At 44.0% G+C, this 18,190-nt stretch overlaps 1 protein-coding gene across 3 annotated transcripts in view; it reads right to left on the reverse strand.

Moving 5' to 3' along the window:
• LOC119654866 (centrosomin) overlaps positions 1-18,190 on the reverse strand; it is a 125,261-nt gene that overhangs the window by 34,180 nt on the left and 72,891 nt on the right. For all 3 annotated transcript variants that reach the window (XM_038060455.1, XM_038060459.1, XM_038060456.1), the window contains one exon: positions 7,125-7,168. In XM_038060455.1, coding sequence (XP_037916383.1) covers positions 7,125-7,168 — 44 coding nt within the window. The remainder of the gene's footprint in view (positions 1-7,124; positions 7,169-18,190) is intronic.

Below are 18,190 nucleotides of genomic sequence, written 5' to 3' on the forward strand. Positions count from 1 at the left end.
ATTAAATAAAAAAAGAGGAGGGTTTGGGCGCAGATTAATGGTGAGAGAATGGGAGCCCAGTTCATTGACACCAGAACTAAGTTCAAACCTTCAAAGTTGCCTTTACGAAAGTTAAGCCTAGAGGGCTTGCGCATAGTATTGGAGTTGAGGCGTGGCAGTAGTACCTCGAACTCAAGAGCAAGATGATGGGCATCAGGAACAATATAGGAAAGAGCAAGAAAAGATTGAGAAAGGAGTCGTTCTGTTATGTTGGAGAGAACTAGATCGAGATTGTGATTTAGATGATTTATGGTGGAACTAAAGAGCAGCACAGGTGTTCATGAAAGTGAATAAAGGGAGAGACGGCTGAGAGGAACAAATTGGAAGTTGTAGCGGGCCGGGAATGTGAGGCTAAGAAAACAAAGGGTGGTTAAAGTCATCCTAGACAATGAAGGGAAGAGAGGGGTAAGTCACAGTAAGGACATCTGAAATGCTGTCATTGCACAGATGGGAGGGACGGAGGCAAGGGAAGTACACGCAGCATATAATAAAAAGACTGACGTTGGGAGGGAAAACACGTAAGGTGATACAATCATAAGCGGTAGAAGATGTAGAAAAGATGGAATCGGCTCGTAGGGGGGACACTTAACCTCGATCAAGTTACCTCCACCAGCTGACTTACCTGAGGCTACGCGATCTCTGTCGCAGCGAAAGACAGAGAACGCCTCGAGGAGCTCATCCAACCACGTTTCAGTGATACAGATGAAATGGTTTTGGAAAGTCAGGGCAGAAAGATTGAAACACGACAGCTTGGTACGTAAGCCTCTCACATTTTGATAATGAAGACTTAGGGTACTTGACAAGCTGTTCGACGAGGCAGGCGGGCGACACGAAAATTTGTTCGTAAATTATTCCGCTGGTAAGGCTTAATGAATATTCCCTGCGACCAAAAGAACGGTTGGGCGACGGCATGGATGTCCAGTGGATACGTCACTTTGAAGGATGCAATTACGCGGTCGGATCAGCCATCCTTGGTCAGTTTCATGCACGAAAGAGGCGACGGAGACGAACAAGCTGTACTTTTGATGTAATTAACAACTTCATCAGAAGAAGTAGAGAAGGCAAGTCTGGTAACGAAAAGTTAATTAGGCGGTGAAGTGATTTGCAGCAGAGGGCCACCTGAGAGCTCGGAATGAAGCTGGCTGGATATCTGGTGCACTGCCACGGAAGGCATTGATAATCCGGTGAAGAGATAGTGCGCTGAAGATGGATTAGCTGCCACTGGAAGAGCTATGGAGCTCCCAAGTTCTTCTAACGGCGGATGAACAGCGGCCTCTCCTGAGGAAACACATTCGAAAGGCGAAGTTTGTGCTGGAGGGTTCGTTTGGAAGGTTGAAACCATCCGAGCCGCATCAAAACAGTGCGAAGCAGTAGGAGTAGGCGGGTTACGTGCACGTAGGGGCGAAATGTATCGAAATTTTGATTGGTCCAGACATTTTTACGCTTACATCCGATAAAATTCTGAATAAACACCCTCTGGGATGCTGCTACATCCTCTAACTATATACACGTGTGAGCACATTTTTCACATTTGTATATTTCCCAACATCATACCTTTCCACATGTCCTAAAACGCCTTCAATGCGCAATGAACTAAAGAAACCATCACATAATATTTAATTGTTTTTGAAAGAAAAAAATTCAAAAAATTTTCTAAATTTAAAACAAATTTCTGGACGTTTGCCAAAGCACGAAAAGCTCTTAGACATTGTGTAGTCTCAAGTGGATATTTTTCCATGATTTTTTCAAGCGGAAATATTTTTCTAGTTGCAGAATCGCTACTTCTTAGTTTTCGTCAATGGTCACTTGAAATCAAATCAATTTTCCTTAAGAAAAATCATCTCTGACACGTTCATTTTCTCATTTCCATTTCCTCGTGTTGCCCTAGAACCATCATATCAACATCAAAGGAACAAGAAACTGTATGAGACGGTTGTTGACTTTCTCATGGGTGCATCCTAAAAATCAATTAAAACAGAAAATGAGCTATTGCGTGGTCTTATTCACAGTCTTGGAATTTTGTAGGACTTGTGAGCTAGATGATGGTGCTCGAGGCTAAGATACTTTACTGCTGATGCGCTTGTATATTGACAACATGTAATGCAGATCAGAGTAAGGCGGACCAAAATAATGGAAGTCCTCTTGTTAGCTGTGGTTCTCATGCAAAAGTGCATCATTAGGTATGCGCTCGTACGTAGATTATATTTTAGGTTACGCTAATTAGAACGAATTTCTGTCCAACTTCTCGTAGTGAAAGATTGCATCGCAAGGGGAGAATGATGCACCAGAAAGTTGGCACAGGTGTGAAGACTTTCTGAAATAATTTAATTGTCCACTTGAAGAAGGGAGGCTTCAGTAGAACTGAATTTTTTGGCCTAGTTGAAACCAAATTAAATGGCTAGAATACTACTGTTTTCGACGGAATTTTGATATTACGATGTGGACAATGCAAATTTTGTTGAACACAACAGAAATTTTTCCTAATATTTGGCGCCAACTATGCTTCAATTTTGTGGTAAAACACGTCGTATTTTACAACATGTGTATATATAGCTCTTGGCAAATGGTTTGCGAAATTTTCGAAGCATACAATGCATTTTATTTCATTCGGGTTAACACTTTTACAACATCATGCAAAACGTACAATATTAACCGCGGAATATTACATTAATTCCTATGTGATTGCCAACCGTCGCTTCTGCTGACACATACAAGCTCTTTCACAAGTCCAGTCTTCCATTTTTCTGAGTGCTAAGGAAATGAACTTGGGTACATAGGGGTGAGTCGTTGAAGGTTCAACGTGAGCACCTGTCTAGAAGACTTAATCCCACGGTCTTTTTAAGACACGGATTGATTTTATGATCACCATCAGAGCCCCGCTGTGACAAGCAACAACGGTACCAGTCTATACCAAGTGCATGGCTTAGCATTCATACTGGTGGATGCAAGACCTACCTAAATCTCTACCGAACTAAGGAGTACGGCACCCGTGATGAAACGCAACACCACGCCGAGGCCAGAAGGTCTCTTCTCGCTTGAGCATAACCAACAACCCCCATGAAGCTCCCACTCGGGGGCCAACTGCAAATAACCGAGCTGTACTCACACACAAGGGGAGTTCACCCGAAGTATGAGAGTCCAGGGCCTATTTCGGTTCCCATGGTACCAGTATACCCCTGGTCAGGTTTCGTGAACAATTTGCCACTTCAGATGAGCCCCGTGCAGACTCGGGTCTGATCACCCTGATTAGTCCTTTTGAGCATTCGCCTACTGCATCACGGCCGGCAAACCAAAGTGAGTACAGCGTCTCCCGGTGCCACCACTCCTCGGCCACTTGGTTTGGTTTGGTCTTCCTCACCGCCACCTCTGAGCACCGGGTACATAGAAGTTGGCTCTCTTTCAATCATGAAGGTAGAACTATACCTCACTGAAAATAGGTTAATAGCATATGTTCGGCCAACCCAATTGCAACTACAGAAGTGCCTGCAGGCTGCCATGATATAATAAGCTAGTTGGGAAATCTGGGGGGAGTCCCGACACTTCTGCCTCTTAACCTGCCATTAGTCAAAAAGTTCATGTTGTACGGAAATGGCCATTGAAATTCGCAGTAGAATTGACAAAAAAAAAAAACCGGAACCGCAAAACTGTTTCGGCAAGACTGCAAAATCGAAAAAAACTGACTTAACCACATGCCTGGAATGAAATTACTTCGCATCACCTGGCTTCTTCTTCTGGGGGGTGAGAGCATCTCATATTTTGTTAAGCCAATAGATGTCAGACTGTTGTGGTTTCCTCTTGCTTCATTTGCCATGTCTGGCCTAAACTTACACCATACACACATCAACCAGCTGCCGACATTCACCACCAAGCGATAATATTGTTGTAGTTTTCAAGTCCGCTTACACTCTGACTTAAAGCTGCGTTTTGTATGTTGACATCGTCTGCACCTTCGGCTAGTTTGTCCGCCTCATGGATGTCAAAACTCTGCTCGGCTGAAGTGATTTTTATGACTGGGTCGAGTCCCGCTTCTTCTCCAATCGACTCGACCCATTGGCAAATAAGCGGTACATTCTCAACGACTCGGTTTCCGGGCACGGCCACGCGGTGTAGCGAGTTCAATGGCCACTCGCTGTTGAGAGCTTTAGTGGTGGCATCCGTTGTGCGGTAGCTGCACTTCTACACCGTAAATTAAAATTCAGGCTGTCGCGTCACATCACTCCGCCCTCAGCTGAGACGTGAGGTTTTAGCGACTGAACCCGGAATGTAGCTCCATTTACATGTTAAAGCGTACACGCCGTTAGTTAGGAGTTGTGTCAGATGGAAAGAATGATTTTAGTCTAAATAAGGAGACCGATTTTGGGTAGCCTCCGATCTCGAGCTGGAAAAAATGCTTTGCCCGCTCGAGTACGCGCCCTCATAAGGCGGTTGAAGCGGCTTCCAGAGGCATCCGTCCTGACCAGGATGTGCGCACATTTATCAAGATCTTTAGTTGCGCTGGCTATCGCGGATGCATTACCAGTGGGTGCTGTCGGTTTGATTCTTTTTAAGTTTTCTCTCAGCAGCCGCAGCAATCCTGCGTCCGTGAGACTCGATCTTCTGTCAAAGACTGGGTCATTCGGGAGCCTTAGGCTCTCCCCCTTATACCAGCCCTGTGGGGCTGGCAACAAATTTTTCCCGGCTGCCTGTTCGGAGGTCAGGTAGGACGAGAAGCAAGACCTGCGTCCAGGACGGATCGTCGCGGGCCATGATAGCGGATTTCAGCGTCCGGTGCCAATGTTCTAGCATCCTATTGGATTGCGGGTAGTATGCAGTGGTCCTATGGCGTTTGAATCCCAGGAGTTTGTCTAGCTTCGAGAAAAGGTTCAACTCAAACTGCATTCCCTGATCAGTGATTATCACTGCCGGGACTCCAAAGCGAGGGATCTACTCTCAACAGAGTGCTTCGGCACAAAATTGTGCTGTAATGTCAGCCAGAGCCATTGCTTCAGGCCACCGTGTAAACCTTCCGATGATTGTGAGGCAATACCTGAAGCCGTGCGAATCTCGCAAAGGGCCTATGAGGTCAAGATGGATCGTGTGGAACTGCTTGGTCGTTCGAGGGAATAAGCCCACTTCGTTTCTTACATGCCTGGTGACCTTATACTCTGGCCCAGGAGCTGATGTCCTTGTTCATAGCGGGCCAGAAGTATTTTCCGATAACTAACCGATTCGTTGTCCTGATGCCTAGATGCGCCAAATCGTGAACTGCATGGAACACTTCCTTGCGAAAACGGGCCGGAATGTATGGCCGAGATTCCTTTTCCGAGTCTTCGCAGAAAATAGTGAGGTTTGAGTTGCAAATAGGTAATTCCCGAAATTTATATTTGGGGTTGGACTTGAGGCTCTGAAGTGCTGTATCATCTTCTTGTGCCTTGGCGATAGCCGGAAAGTCAACTGAGGCGGGGATGTTTACTTCGGAGATACGTGACAAAGCGTCAGCAACTATGTTCTCCTTGCCGGACACGTGCTGTATGTAAGAAGTGTACTGGCTTATGAAGCTCAGGTGTTGAAGCTGACGAGGGAAAACTTTGTCGGGCTCTTGTTTTAAAGCATACGTAGAGGCTTGTGGTCCGTGAACAGTGTGAACCGCCTACCTTCTAGGGAGAGACGAAAGTGTTTGATGCTCAAGTACGCGGCGAGCGGTTCTCGATCGTAAGTGCTGTGGTTCCGTTGAGCGGAGTTCAGCTGCTTAGACAAGAAACTCAATGGTTGCATGATTTGATTCACCTTTGGTGAAGAGCAACACCTACTGTGACGTCAGAGGCGTCAACAAATACGGCTAGGGGTGCGTCTAGTTGAAGGAATGACAAGAATGTAGCATCAACCAGCTGCTGTCGGGGTTTTTCAAACGCCTGGACACCCTCTTCAGACCACACAATCACTCGTGTGTCCTTGGTTTTGGGACCAGGCAAGTACGCGTTCAAAACAGACTAGTGTTGGGCGGCCTTGGGCAGGAAACGACGATAGAAGTTCAGCATGCCCAGGAACCTCCGCAGCTCTTTCACTGTCTTAGGACGCGGGAAGCTTGAAATTGCTTGCGCGTTGTCTGGGTTGAGTCGGATTCCGTCAAGGGTATGGAATGACCGAGGAATCTAACTTGATTCTGGAGAAACTTGCATTTGTCCACGTTTAGGAGTAGTCCGGGCTCAAGGAGACATTGGAAAATGCTCAGACTCTGACATCATCCAGGTATACGAAACAGAAATTAAGGTTTCGCAGGGCCGAGTCGAAAAACCATAGAAAGATTTGTGCCGAGTTGCGCAGCCCAAAAGTCAGCCGCATAAACTCGAAGAGTCCAAAGGGTATGCATAATGCCGTCTTCGGAAGCTACAGGGATTTGGTGGTAGGCTTTGGCTAAGTCCAAGGTCGAAAAGATGAAGCAGTTTCCGAGATGGTGCGCAAAGTCGTGGATGAGTGGTATGGGGTATCAGTCTGCAGTGGTCTGGGCGTTTAGCCTTTGGCAGTCCCCACAGGGGCGCCATTGGCAGTTTGACTTAAGGACCATATGGAGTGCTGATGACCAACAGCTGGAATTGGTGGACCTCGGCGCAAAATCAGGATGTCTGGAGTTCCTTATTAAGGCAGGCCTAGGCCGCATACCGGTTGTTGCGCCGTTGATGATGACATGGTGGACCGTTGTGCCGCGGTGATTGGCGGCATTGATAGCTAGCGACATGCGAAGAAGGAAAGTTTGGGCTGCATCATGGAAGGAAAAAATAGTTGCAGAATGAAGGAAACCAGAAAAGCTTGGGCGATGATAAGATAAACAATTTTCATGCTTCCTTTTGGGAGCGCGCGGGACAAGGAAGATTATGTAGTGTACTGAAGAGTGTATTGATTGATAAAGGACTCATATAGTACTAGGAGCTGTGGATGTCATTCATTCTCGCAATAAGTCTTTGTCTTTTTCACAACGCGAATCTGATTAATCAAAGAACTGAAGAAATCTGTTAAGGGAAGAACAAGAAACTTTAGCAAAGCAATTTTACTCAATTAGCTAACAAAATTGTAATTTCTTCTTTAATAAAAACAAATCAACTACTTACAAGTATTATCCATAGTGACATCTTGGAGTTGTCCCGGACTTGTACTGAAAATAGAAAAGAACAAATAATCAATTAGTTGAACGAGCATTTGATATTTAATTTGTCCTGTTGAAAGCAGTACTAAATAATATGTTTTGACTAGAAACCCTACTATTTGCAGACATCTTCTCCATAAAATCATGTAATTAAATTTTAGTTGGCACTTAAGACTACCAACCTAAATTCTAGATTCATTTCTGTGTTTAGCATAATTAAATGGAGGCAGGCCAACAGTATAACTACATTCAATTCAGCAGCGTCGTGAAAGTCATATTTCAGAGCACTATCTTGAGCCAAACAACATGTTCCTTGTTTTGTTTAAATTTAGACATGAAAATTATACAAGCCTACGTGAGCAATGTGGTCAGTTCTTTGTGCTATATGTGGTTACATGCAGTTCTCTCGGAAAGAGGATTGACTAATTCTTAATTTATCGCTGCAGAGATAATCCCTTTTCACGATAAATAAACATTAAACCACAGGAGATTTTCAGAACGTTGGTTTGTGATAATAATCCGTCTGGCCTGGAAATGCAGTATTAAAACGCCATTTTGGAAGGTCAATAATGGTATTTTCCGTTCATGGATTATTTCGTCTAGTGCATTTTACAAATAATAACCACGGGAGACGAAATTTAAAGGTAAGCTAAACAGAAGAACCTATAAATCCTTAACGATGTTTCCTAAAAACTTTTTAACACCCTACCTATTATCTACAGATTTGAACTAAAAAAGAACAAACCAAATCAGTTTTCCATTAAATATCAGGCCATTAACGATCCAGCATAAGTAGACTTGCATAAAACTACTAAGCTGCTGACTTTGAATTGATTTATTTATAGTTGAAGTAGTTCCCCCACTACGCTCATGTTTGAACCGAGGCAATATTCTAGATTTGAACTTAGCAGCACATGCATTAAGTAAAAACAGGGTGACTTGTTTTCGCAATTTTTACTGGACCCAGTACGGAGCCCTATGGGGCACCTGCAGTGATAACGTACTCCTGGGGTCCGTCTTGTAAATAGCTGTTGACAATAGCTGCAAGATAAGCGGGAATACCAATCTTCGCCAGAGATTCCCGTATTAGGTTCCAATTTGCCACCACCACGTAATATTTGCTAGTACTGCCCTTTCCATGGATTGCATTTTCGGCCAAGCTATTTTGATGGCATCATGGTTGATCTGGCTTTACGGCACCCATACTGCCGATCTGAGAGACCTCCCTGGCTTTCAACAACCGGGAGTAATCTATTATAGATTACTCGCTCTAACATTTTGCCCACAGTGTCCAAAAGACAAATAGTTCTGTAGGAGGTTGGCTCATCTGGAGGTATGCCAACCTTAGGCAGTAACACCAACTTCTGTCGATTCCATGATACAGGAAATATCCCCTCGGACATGCACGCTTCGAACAACTCAGCGAACATGTCCAGTCTGGATTTCACGGCAGGCTTACGGGCCCTATTCGGCACACCATCCAGACCCGGAGCTTTTTTATCTCCTATCCTAGCGCAGATATCCAGCAGCTCGCCTTTGGTGACTGGCGGTATAGACGTGTCCTTCAGAGGTTGCTGAAAGCTGTCTATGCCCTCCTCTCGCTGGGGGAATAACCCCTGGATAATTTTTAACAAGAGTGAAGGGCACGGGATCTGCGAAGATGATCAGGCTCTGAATCGCCCCATCACAATTCTATAGGCGCTCCCCCACGGGTTTACGTCCGCTTCTGAACAGAGCTCCTTAAAGCATTCCCTCTTGCTCCGTCGCCTCCTTACAGGCGCGCTCCTTTTGCCGTTGGCCGATTCTGCCTACCGCTCTCTGAGCCTTTTACTGGGAAATGAGTACCTCCTAGGCATGGATGCGTCACACGCTTTGGCGATGCATTGGGCCACACGGACAGCTACTTCCGTAGAGGCGCCTGCTTTATTAGGTTTGTCTAACCACACCTCTATGAAGGTATCTCATCCAGAACTTTAGCGGACCAGCCTGACATCTTTCTTGGTTTTGGGCATGATGGTTTTCTGCCCAGTGACTCCACCCGTAGCCCAAAGATTACCTGGTGATCGCTGTTGGTGTGCTGACGCACCAAGTCATACCACGTGCCAATGCAGGGCTGACAAAAGTTAGGAGTACGATTGAAGGAGACCCCCTTTTTGAAAGGTGTTTACATATCCTTCGTTGGCAAGAATGATATCCGACTGTGCGAAAGCGTCTAATAGACCGCGATCCCCTGCATTTGTCTCTCTGTTACCCCAGTCACGGGCCCAAGCAATGAATTCACCATCAATCACGCTTGGACTACGACCCCTTGCGTCGAGAACAAGACTGTCAAGCATTTCCTCGAATTCGGGCAGTGTCAAGCTTGGTTGGGCGTAACAGCTGTACACACACACCCCGTTTATTTTCGTCAACACAAAGCCGCTGTATGTCTGACCCCCAGTACATTGTATGGCATATCGACCGCATGCCTATATCTCCGCTCCACCAGTCGACTCTGTAACACATACGCCACCGTAACGGTTTCTATAGGGTTCATTAATGATGGGAATTTACACCTCGGATTCATAGATGGTCTGCTCGAGTTAATGTTGAGGCACCCTACAATGATTGAGGTTTATTTGAATAAACCTCATTTTTCATTGAAGTCAGTGCCTTGCTAAATTCCGGGCATTTAGCACTTCCGGCAATATGCCGATAATCCTGTCCCTCACTTCCTTCGCACAATAAGCATTTGGGGTCCCTATTGCACTCTTTGGCAATATGGCCTTTCTCTGCACACCTTCTGCATCGATCGAACTGATCAATACCGCTGGTGCATGCCTTCGCGAAATGACCACACGCGAAGCGCACTTGAAGCACCTCTTTAGAGAAATCTGCTGTCAGACGGCAAACAACCCATCCGATTCGAAACTTCCCGGCCGCCAAAAACTTCTGCGCTGCGTCCACAGGCAATCGCAATGTGGCTTAAGCTTTCCGCAAACTCACAATGGAGTCTTCGGCAAGTTCCTCCAACTTGAACAGTTCCATCAAGGCAGTGCAAATTTCTCCATTGGATGTCGCTTCATCGAGATCCTTACACTTTCTGTGACATTCTCCCCAAGTGAATTCTTAACCTGAGTTCGGAAGCCATCAGTTTTCCCCAAGCTGGTTTTTTTCAGTTCAAACATGAGGTCATCCTTTTGGGTCCTTCGAATCTTGCTCACATTTCCGCCTAGATCTTTTAGGTCGGGGTTGTTGTAGAGCACTTTAATAGCTCTCACCATTTGTTTTATGGTTTGGTGCACGTTGTGCTTGTCCTTGATGAACTCAGACAGCTCCACTATTTTTGCACCAAGCCGTGTGAAGGGTAATTCCTCTGCTTCAGGGCTCTGCTCTCCATGATTCCTAACCAGATTACTACTTTCAAATAGTCCTTCACATTTGGCATTCATTGACCTTCCCTCCGTTTTATCTTTTCTGATGTTTGGCATTGGCGGAGATCTCAAAGTTGACGAACTTCTTCTGAATGGGTCCTTTTCCTGGTCCTGGAGCGCCTGCTGCTGCTGCTCCTCTTGAATATGTGCGGTCGGTGTTGTTGCTGTTTTTGTCGTCCAGCGATCTGCTTTCAATTCATCCTTCTTCGATTTTGTTACTGGTGTTCTTGGTAGAGTGGTACTTCGCTTGGACACTTCCTTTTCAAGATCTAAAACACTTGTAGCATTAGATGAAACGGTAGCCAAGTTGTCCACCACCGAGGCACTGCGTCGAGGGATATCGACGACCGAGCACTCGCTTGCTCACTCCCGCCGGTCGCAGGTACTGGGGTTCCGAGCCCCTGCACCGTAAGTTTTCTCCTTTTCACGTCTTCGATAGTGGTTTTATGTTCTGGGTATCCTTTCCATAGCCATTTTGGTTCGCGCACCAGAGATGAAAGCTCTGGGGGTTTAACGTGAGTACCTGCCGTGTAGGCATAATTCCACGGTCCTCTTCGGACACGGATTGATTTTGGGACAACAATTAGAACCCCGCCGTGACTAGCACAGGTTTATACTCAGTATTCATACCAGTGAATGCGAGGCCTATCTAACACCTCCGCCGCAACCAAGGGGTACGGCACCCGAGTTGTACAGCGCAACTCCACGCTTGAGCTCCGAGGAGCTCTGCCGGCGATGTAGGCATAACCTCATTCACCATGAAACTCCCACAAGGGGGCCAACGGCAAATAACCGGGCCGAGAACACATCCTCCAGGATTTCTCCTGGAGTATATGCTCTCAGAAGGTGATACCGGTTCCCATGGTACCAGATAACTTCCGATGAGGCTTCGTGACAGAGCCACTTCAGATGAGTCCCTTGCAGACTCGGATCTGATCGGCCTCCTTGAGTAGGTGGGGGGAGTGCACCAGAGATAAGCAAACACTAGCCCATGCACAGTCAGAAAAGAAAAGTGCATGAACACATATTTACACATCAATAGGCATGCTCCAATCCGCCAGTTGGATCTGGAGTGAGGAGTTCCTCACAGGAATGTTTGTCTGTCTGTCACACGAACTCTTCTCAGAAACGGCTATACCGATTGAAACGAAATTTGGTGAGAAGATGGGAACTGTGAACGCCCATACATGCAGTGAGTGATATCTTTCTATGTTGAGGTTAAGGGGGGTCCCCATACACGCAACATTAACATTTTTTTTCACCGAATATAGTCACGTTATCAAATGAAAAGTCTTGGTTAGTACTTTTCCAACCCGGTCTTAGTTTTGAGATTTGTTAGAATGGCGGGGAGTGGGAGGATTTCTTTAACGGACCCATTCTCAGAAACTACCCAACCGAAAAATCTAAAAAAAATCATGAAGCCACCTCTATACGGTGTCCAGGCCTCAAAAAAGTTTATCCCAGAGTTATAAAAGTCGGTAGCAGTATAGAGTATAATATGAAGCATATTATCCCCTAGTTTGATCAAAATCATACTATCACTAACAAAGTTACAATAGCTCATCAATATCACACTAAATTCTATACAATTCTGTGATTGACATTTTACGTTTTCTTAGAGCAATTGAAACTTGACTTATCACGAACTCCGTCGAGCGGAGAAGCGACTTCACAGACGGAAAAAGGAAGCCTGGGAGAACCAACAAGTCTGTGAACTAGAAAAGTACAGGGAGCAACCGCACCAGGCGCGGAAGTTTTACCAACAAGTCAGCAGGATGAAGCCTTATACACCTCGATGCTCATCCTGCCGAGACAAAGAGGGAAATCTGATTTCCGACAGAATGGGCATATTAGAGCGATGGGTTGAGTACTTTGATGAGCTACTGAACAACCAGAACATCGGCGAGTTGGAGGTCCCGCCAACTGAAGACGACGGACAAATACTGCCACCACCAAGTTTAGGAGAAACAGTCCGTGCAATTCATCGGCTAAAAAATCATAAGTCGCCAGGAGCCGATGGAATTACAGCCGAATTGGTTAAATATGGAGGCGACCAGTTACACCAAGTGGTTCATCAACTTGTGCTCAAGGTATGGGACAGCGAATCAATGCCTGACGATTGGCAGCGAGGCATAATCTGTCTCATACATAAAAAGGGAGATATCACACAGTGCAGCAATTATAGAGGTATCACGTTGCTGAGTACCATCTATAAGATATTCTCCACTATCTTGCTAGGCCGGATAGCCCCATACGCCCAGAACATCATTGGCCCATACCAAAGAGGCTTCACTCCAGGCAAATCAGCAACAGATCAGATTTTCTCTCTGCGGCAGGCGATGGAAAAACTGTTGGAATATGGACAACAGTTGCACCATCTGTTCATCGACTTTAAAGCCGCCTATGATAGCATAGCCAGGGTAAAACTGTACACGGCCATGAGGGAATTCGGTATCCCGACGAAATTAATAAGACTGACTAGGCTGACCCTGACCAATGTGCGAGGCCAGATAAAAGCAGCAGGATCACTCTCAAGACCATTCGACATCAACAACGGTCTACGACAAGGGGATGCGCTATCATGCGTCCTCTTTAACCTGGCCCTCGAGAAGGTGATCCGTGATGCTGAGGTGAATGCAAGAGGTACGATCCTCTTCAAGTCCACCCAACTACTGGCCTATGCTGACGATATCGACATCATGGGAAGAACCACCCGAGACGTTCAAACTGCCTTCATCCAGATCGAGCAGGCGGCGCGAGATCTTGGGCTGCACATCAATGAAGGCAAGACAAATACATGGTGGCAACGTCAGCACCGAAGACGAATCAACCAACAACATCAAACCGCACTGGTCAAACACAAACACGAACAAGAATAAGGATAGGGGAATACAACTTTGAGACCGTTGACAATTTCTCCTATCTAGGGTCAAAAATCACAACCGATAACAACTACGATGATGAAATCCGCGCCCGGTTGTTGTCAGCCAACAGAGCCTACTTCAGCTTACAAAGACTGTTCCGCTCGAAACGTCTCACCATAGGGTCAAAGCTCTTACTGTACAAGACTATGATCTTGCCAGTCCTCATGTATTCCTCGGAAACTTGGGTTCTTAGCAAGAAAAATTGCGAACTCTTGGCCGCGTTCGAGAGAAGAATCCTCCGAAGAATTTTTGGCCCCCTACATGAGGATGGACGATTCCGTAGCCTACACAATGACGAAATCTATGAGCGATACCATGACCGTCCGGTTGTGGATAAAATCCGGCTCAATAGGTTACGGTGAGCGGGTCACTTAATCCGTATGGATGAAGATGATCCCACCCGGAAAGTCTATAAGGGCAATATCTATGGTAGGAAAAGAAGACGAGGCAGACCCTGCCTAAGATGGAGCGATGGCGTGGGCCAGGACGCCAGACAGCTTTTAGGGATATCGAATTGGTGGACCTCGGCGCAAAACCGGGATGTCTGGAGTTCCTTATTAAGGCAGGCCTAGACCGGATACCGGTTGTTGCGCCGTTGATGATGATGAATTGAAACTTGAACAGATACCAGAGTAAAAAATCAAGAATCCAGACTGTGATCATTTTCCTATTTTAACTCGACCTGTCTGATCATTCCACACTTCTTACTAGACTCAGTGTGCATTCTCACGATCTTGCAGTAAACACCCAAAAGGATATTTACTAGAACCCCAACTATCCCTACTAGTCTACTATAAACTTGTTTATTTCTAGTATTTTTTTCAATGTTTATAAGGCGTCTCAAGATCCAGGAAACTATGCCAATTGTTTACGAGTTCCATGAGACCAACCAATATGAATGCTACAAATATTTTGTCAAGTGCATAGGGCGTGATATGTGGTGCGTTTGTTTAGTCTTCCCGTTGGAGATGGGCACGATGTGTAACCTAAGAAAATTAAGAGGATGAAGGTGGCTAAAATTGCAACATATGCAAAAAGTGTTAATGGATATATGAGCAGTTTATTTTGGAAAAGTAAATACAAACACAATTTACGACCTGCCTGATGAAGACCAATCCTCACCGGATGATTGAATAAATAATGGAGATAGGGATGGGAACTATAAATTTAATTGTTTAATTAAAGCCATGCGGTGAATAGTGTGAAAAGTTTTGGATTTGATTTCGGGCGAGTTTTGAAAGAAGTTTTAATCGCTGAATGTGCATCCAGGTAAAGATAAATAATTGAAGAAAAGAAATATGACTCCGGAGCCAATCTTAATTTGGATTAATTGTTCGGAATTCATGGGGTCTTGAGTCCGCCATCAGCTTGATGGTAAGTCACACCACTGGGGAAGAAATTTTCTCCCACTATTTGTGGTCCACGAGCCCCCTGTTTTGGGCTAGCACCTAATTTGCAAAAAATATAATTTGCGGTTTCGTCCAGGGTAGAGGAGCTAACTCATCAGACGTTGTCTCACCTCTGCCTTGCGAGCATGGTGACCAAAGTGGTTACATGCTAGAATTTTCTCCTTTAAATAAATCCATAATTATATTCAGGTCAAAAGCCATTCAGTAAAATTCAGACCTAAGTTGGCCGAAGCTATTCTATACTTTGTTTAGCTTGTGATCACTTCGGTCACGCTACTACCAGGGCAGAGGTGAAGCAGCGTCTGATGAGTTGCCTCTGCCCTAAACAAGACCGTAAGTCGCACTTAACTTGAAGATTAATATTACCGAGACGAAAATGAGTAATTTATTCTTTTTTCGTCATAAATATGAAAAAAATTTAAGTTTTGTTTAGTTGATATACTAATTTTCCTCTTCTTCAGTCTTTGTCTCGTTCAGAGACGAGATCGGTTTGTCTTGATTGGTTTCACCATTCTGCTCTATCAATGGCCTGATCTGGATGGTGTCACGAGGTCCTCTCTTCACCATCCAGCTTATCAAGCCATCGTTAGGGATTAGATTTTTGTCTGCTACTTAAGTCAAGCCTAAAATGAATAGACAGGGGGTAGCTTTCTCCAAAGGTTTGTTCTGAAGAAGGGGGTAAATGACTCCCGAAATATATCCGTTTAAAACTAAAAATTCTAGTTTGGAGAAAGCTACCCCTTGTCTATGCTGATCACATAGAACGTCAGTTGTGAAGCGCCACTTCATTCAAGTTTTGCTGAAATGTGTCTTTATGTCTTAAGCGATTTCTATTGACATTCTGACCCCCCCCCCCCCCCTTTCCTGTTGAAAGTCAAGTTTCAAAACATTAGATGATGTAAAAAAGGCAAATCTAAAGTTCAGAAGATCGTCTCAAGCTTCATAGTTTTATTCTGGTTCAACAAATCTAAAAACGACCAAAATAAACTGATAAATTAGTTAGGTTTCGAGCGACAACCGATGGTACTAAAATCATTCGAAACTGCATCGAAAATGAGCCATCTACAGAAACTCGTAGGCTTTCTATGAGGTTAACTTATAATGAGTATCTTAGCTTTGACTCTCGTACAACAAAAAAATGCTAAACCACAGACCCTCCCATACGAAGGAAAACTCAGAGAGCACTATACGACTAAACATCTACCAAATCCAGCATACTACTGTGATCAAAAAGTAATAAGACAATTGTTTTGAAATTTCCCGGGCATTAGAAATAGAGATATTTTTATTTTTAAGTCGGTAATACCTCAACTGATATCTATGTCAAATGTTGAGACCATAGCGCTAGTGGTTAATGGGGTACAAATTGTTTACAGAAGGCAAAAAACGCGTTGAGGACGATGAACGTCTTGGTGGTCCTTCCACGTCTACCAATGAGAATGACGTTAACTAGAACAAGGATTTCTTGAACCCAACTTGATGATGATGATGCTAGGTAATGGGATGATGCTTGGTAATGCGGTAATGTTAGATGATGTTGTAATGTTTGGTGATTGTAATGTAATATCATACTTTTAGGGTGGTATCACTTTTGTAATATTACATACTCAGCTCTATTTTGAGGCATCCCCAACCAATATGATTACATACGTATGTATATGTATTTATGGTATATATTAAAAAAAAAAACCTCTTTAATAATAGATGACAAAGCTCGTGGCGTATAATCATGCTATTCGCTGCAACATAGATTGATAGATTGATATGTCCACCAATCACTCAGCGGACATTTCTTACTTCTTTCTTATTTGAAAATCATTGAAATTCCTAGAAAAAGACAAAGCAGAACAATGATTTCCTCTTTAATTTCATTTGATCTTAAATCTCCTCATCGCACTGCACTCAATTACTTCAATAAGAAAATCTATAAAATTATAATTTTCAATTTCCAAGAATTTTCAAAATTGAAAAACTAAAGTATTCCTAGAAATCAATAATCAACACGTATAGCATGCTGGAGTTTTCTAGATGGCTACCAGATTTTCATGACGCCTTTAGCCGTCAACCAATTTTCAGTTTTGATTTGGAAAATGAGGAGAAATGTACAGATGAATCTTTGTTTATTTCAGAGTTTATTTCAGACATTGGTAAACAAAAATTTCAAATTATGCCTCCCCAAGGTTATTTTAAACATGAAATGCGCAGTCAAGTTGAGTCGGGGAGATGTTTGTTAATATTAAATGATCAAATTTAGTAAATGATAGAAATCATATGTGGAATTATATCGTCTGTAAAAATGTAATATTTCGAAATATCAAGTAGCGAATCCAAGGCAGAATTATAAGTAGAAAATGATATGAGAAAAAAGTTCACGAAAGTTAATTCTTTCGAAGGTTTCCCATCTTTTGGATACTAAGGACAAGAATATGGAATAGTAATAAACAATTACTGAGTAACAAAAGTGTTCTGTAATCTTTTTTTTTGTAACTTTCTCTTTGGCAGATTTTGAGATTGAAGATTCTTCTCTGCGTTATATACAGTCTGTCAAGTAAGAGTGTGGTCGACTTCACTGACAGGTAATGGAAGATTTCGCTCTAAGTCCTTCGCGAGCCGATAGAGGAAAGCTTTGTCCTTGATGTGTTGTCAACAAAGATTCAGTTGTCGTTGATCTTTTGAAAGAGAATCACCTTAAACGCCATGAGTGCTAAGTATGCATCGCGCTACGAGGCTGTGTTCCTTTGCATCCACCCGAAAGGTCCCAAAATGTCGCAATCAGCGGCTGCTAAATATATGAGAAAGTCGAAGGCATTTGTACAGAAGTGGATACAGCGATATAAAGTGACTAAAAATGTCGATCATTTACCAGAACGTGGCTCGATAGGAAAAGTGAAGAAAAAAGAATAGTGAATCTGTTTTCGCGGAATCCTGCTTTAACACTGCGGCAAGGACAAGCACAATTAATGGCAAAAGGTTTAGATATATCCTACGAAACTATCCGAACCCATCTTTGTACTCATGATCTGAAATGGCGCAACATAATGACGAAGCCTCTGTTGACTGAAAAACATGTGAAAAAGCGACTCGCTTGGGCGCATGAGAATATTGATAGAGATTTTGAAAATGTCATTTTTACTGATGAATGTTCTATATGGGTACGTTCTGTCCTCACGCGAGCCTGGTCAACTTCCACCAATAGGCTTCTTCAGCGGACCGTAAAACATGGAATAAAAGTGCATCTTTGGGGCACTTTCTCAAAGCAGGGATTCGGCACTTTGCACCTTTTTA

The sequence above is a fragment of the Hermetia illucens genome, chromosome 4 (genome assembly GCF_905115235.1).
Source record: "Hermetia illucens chromosome 4, iHerIll2.2.curated.20191125, whole genome shotgun sequence".
NCBI lineage: Eukaryota > Metazoa > Arthropoda > Insecta > Diptera > Stratiomyidae > Hermetia > Hermetia illucens.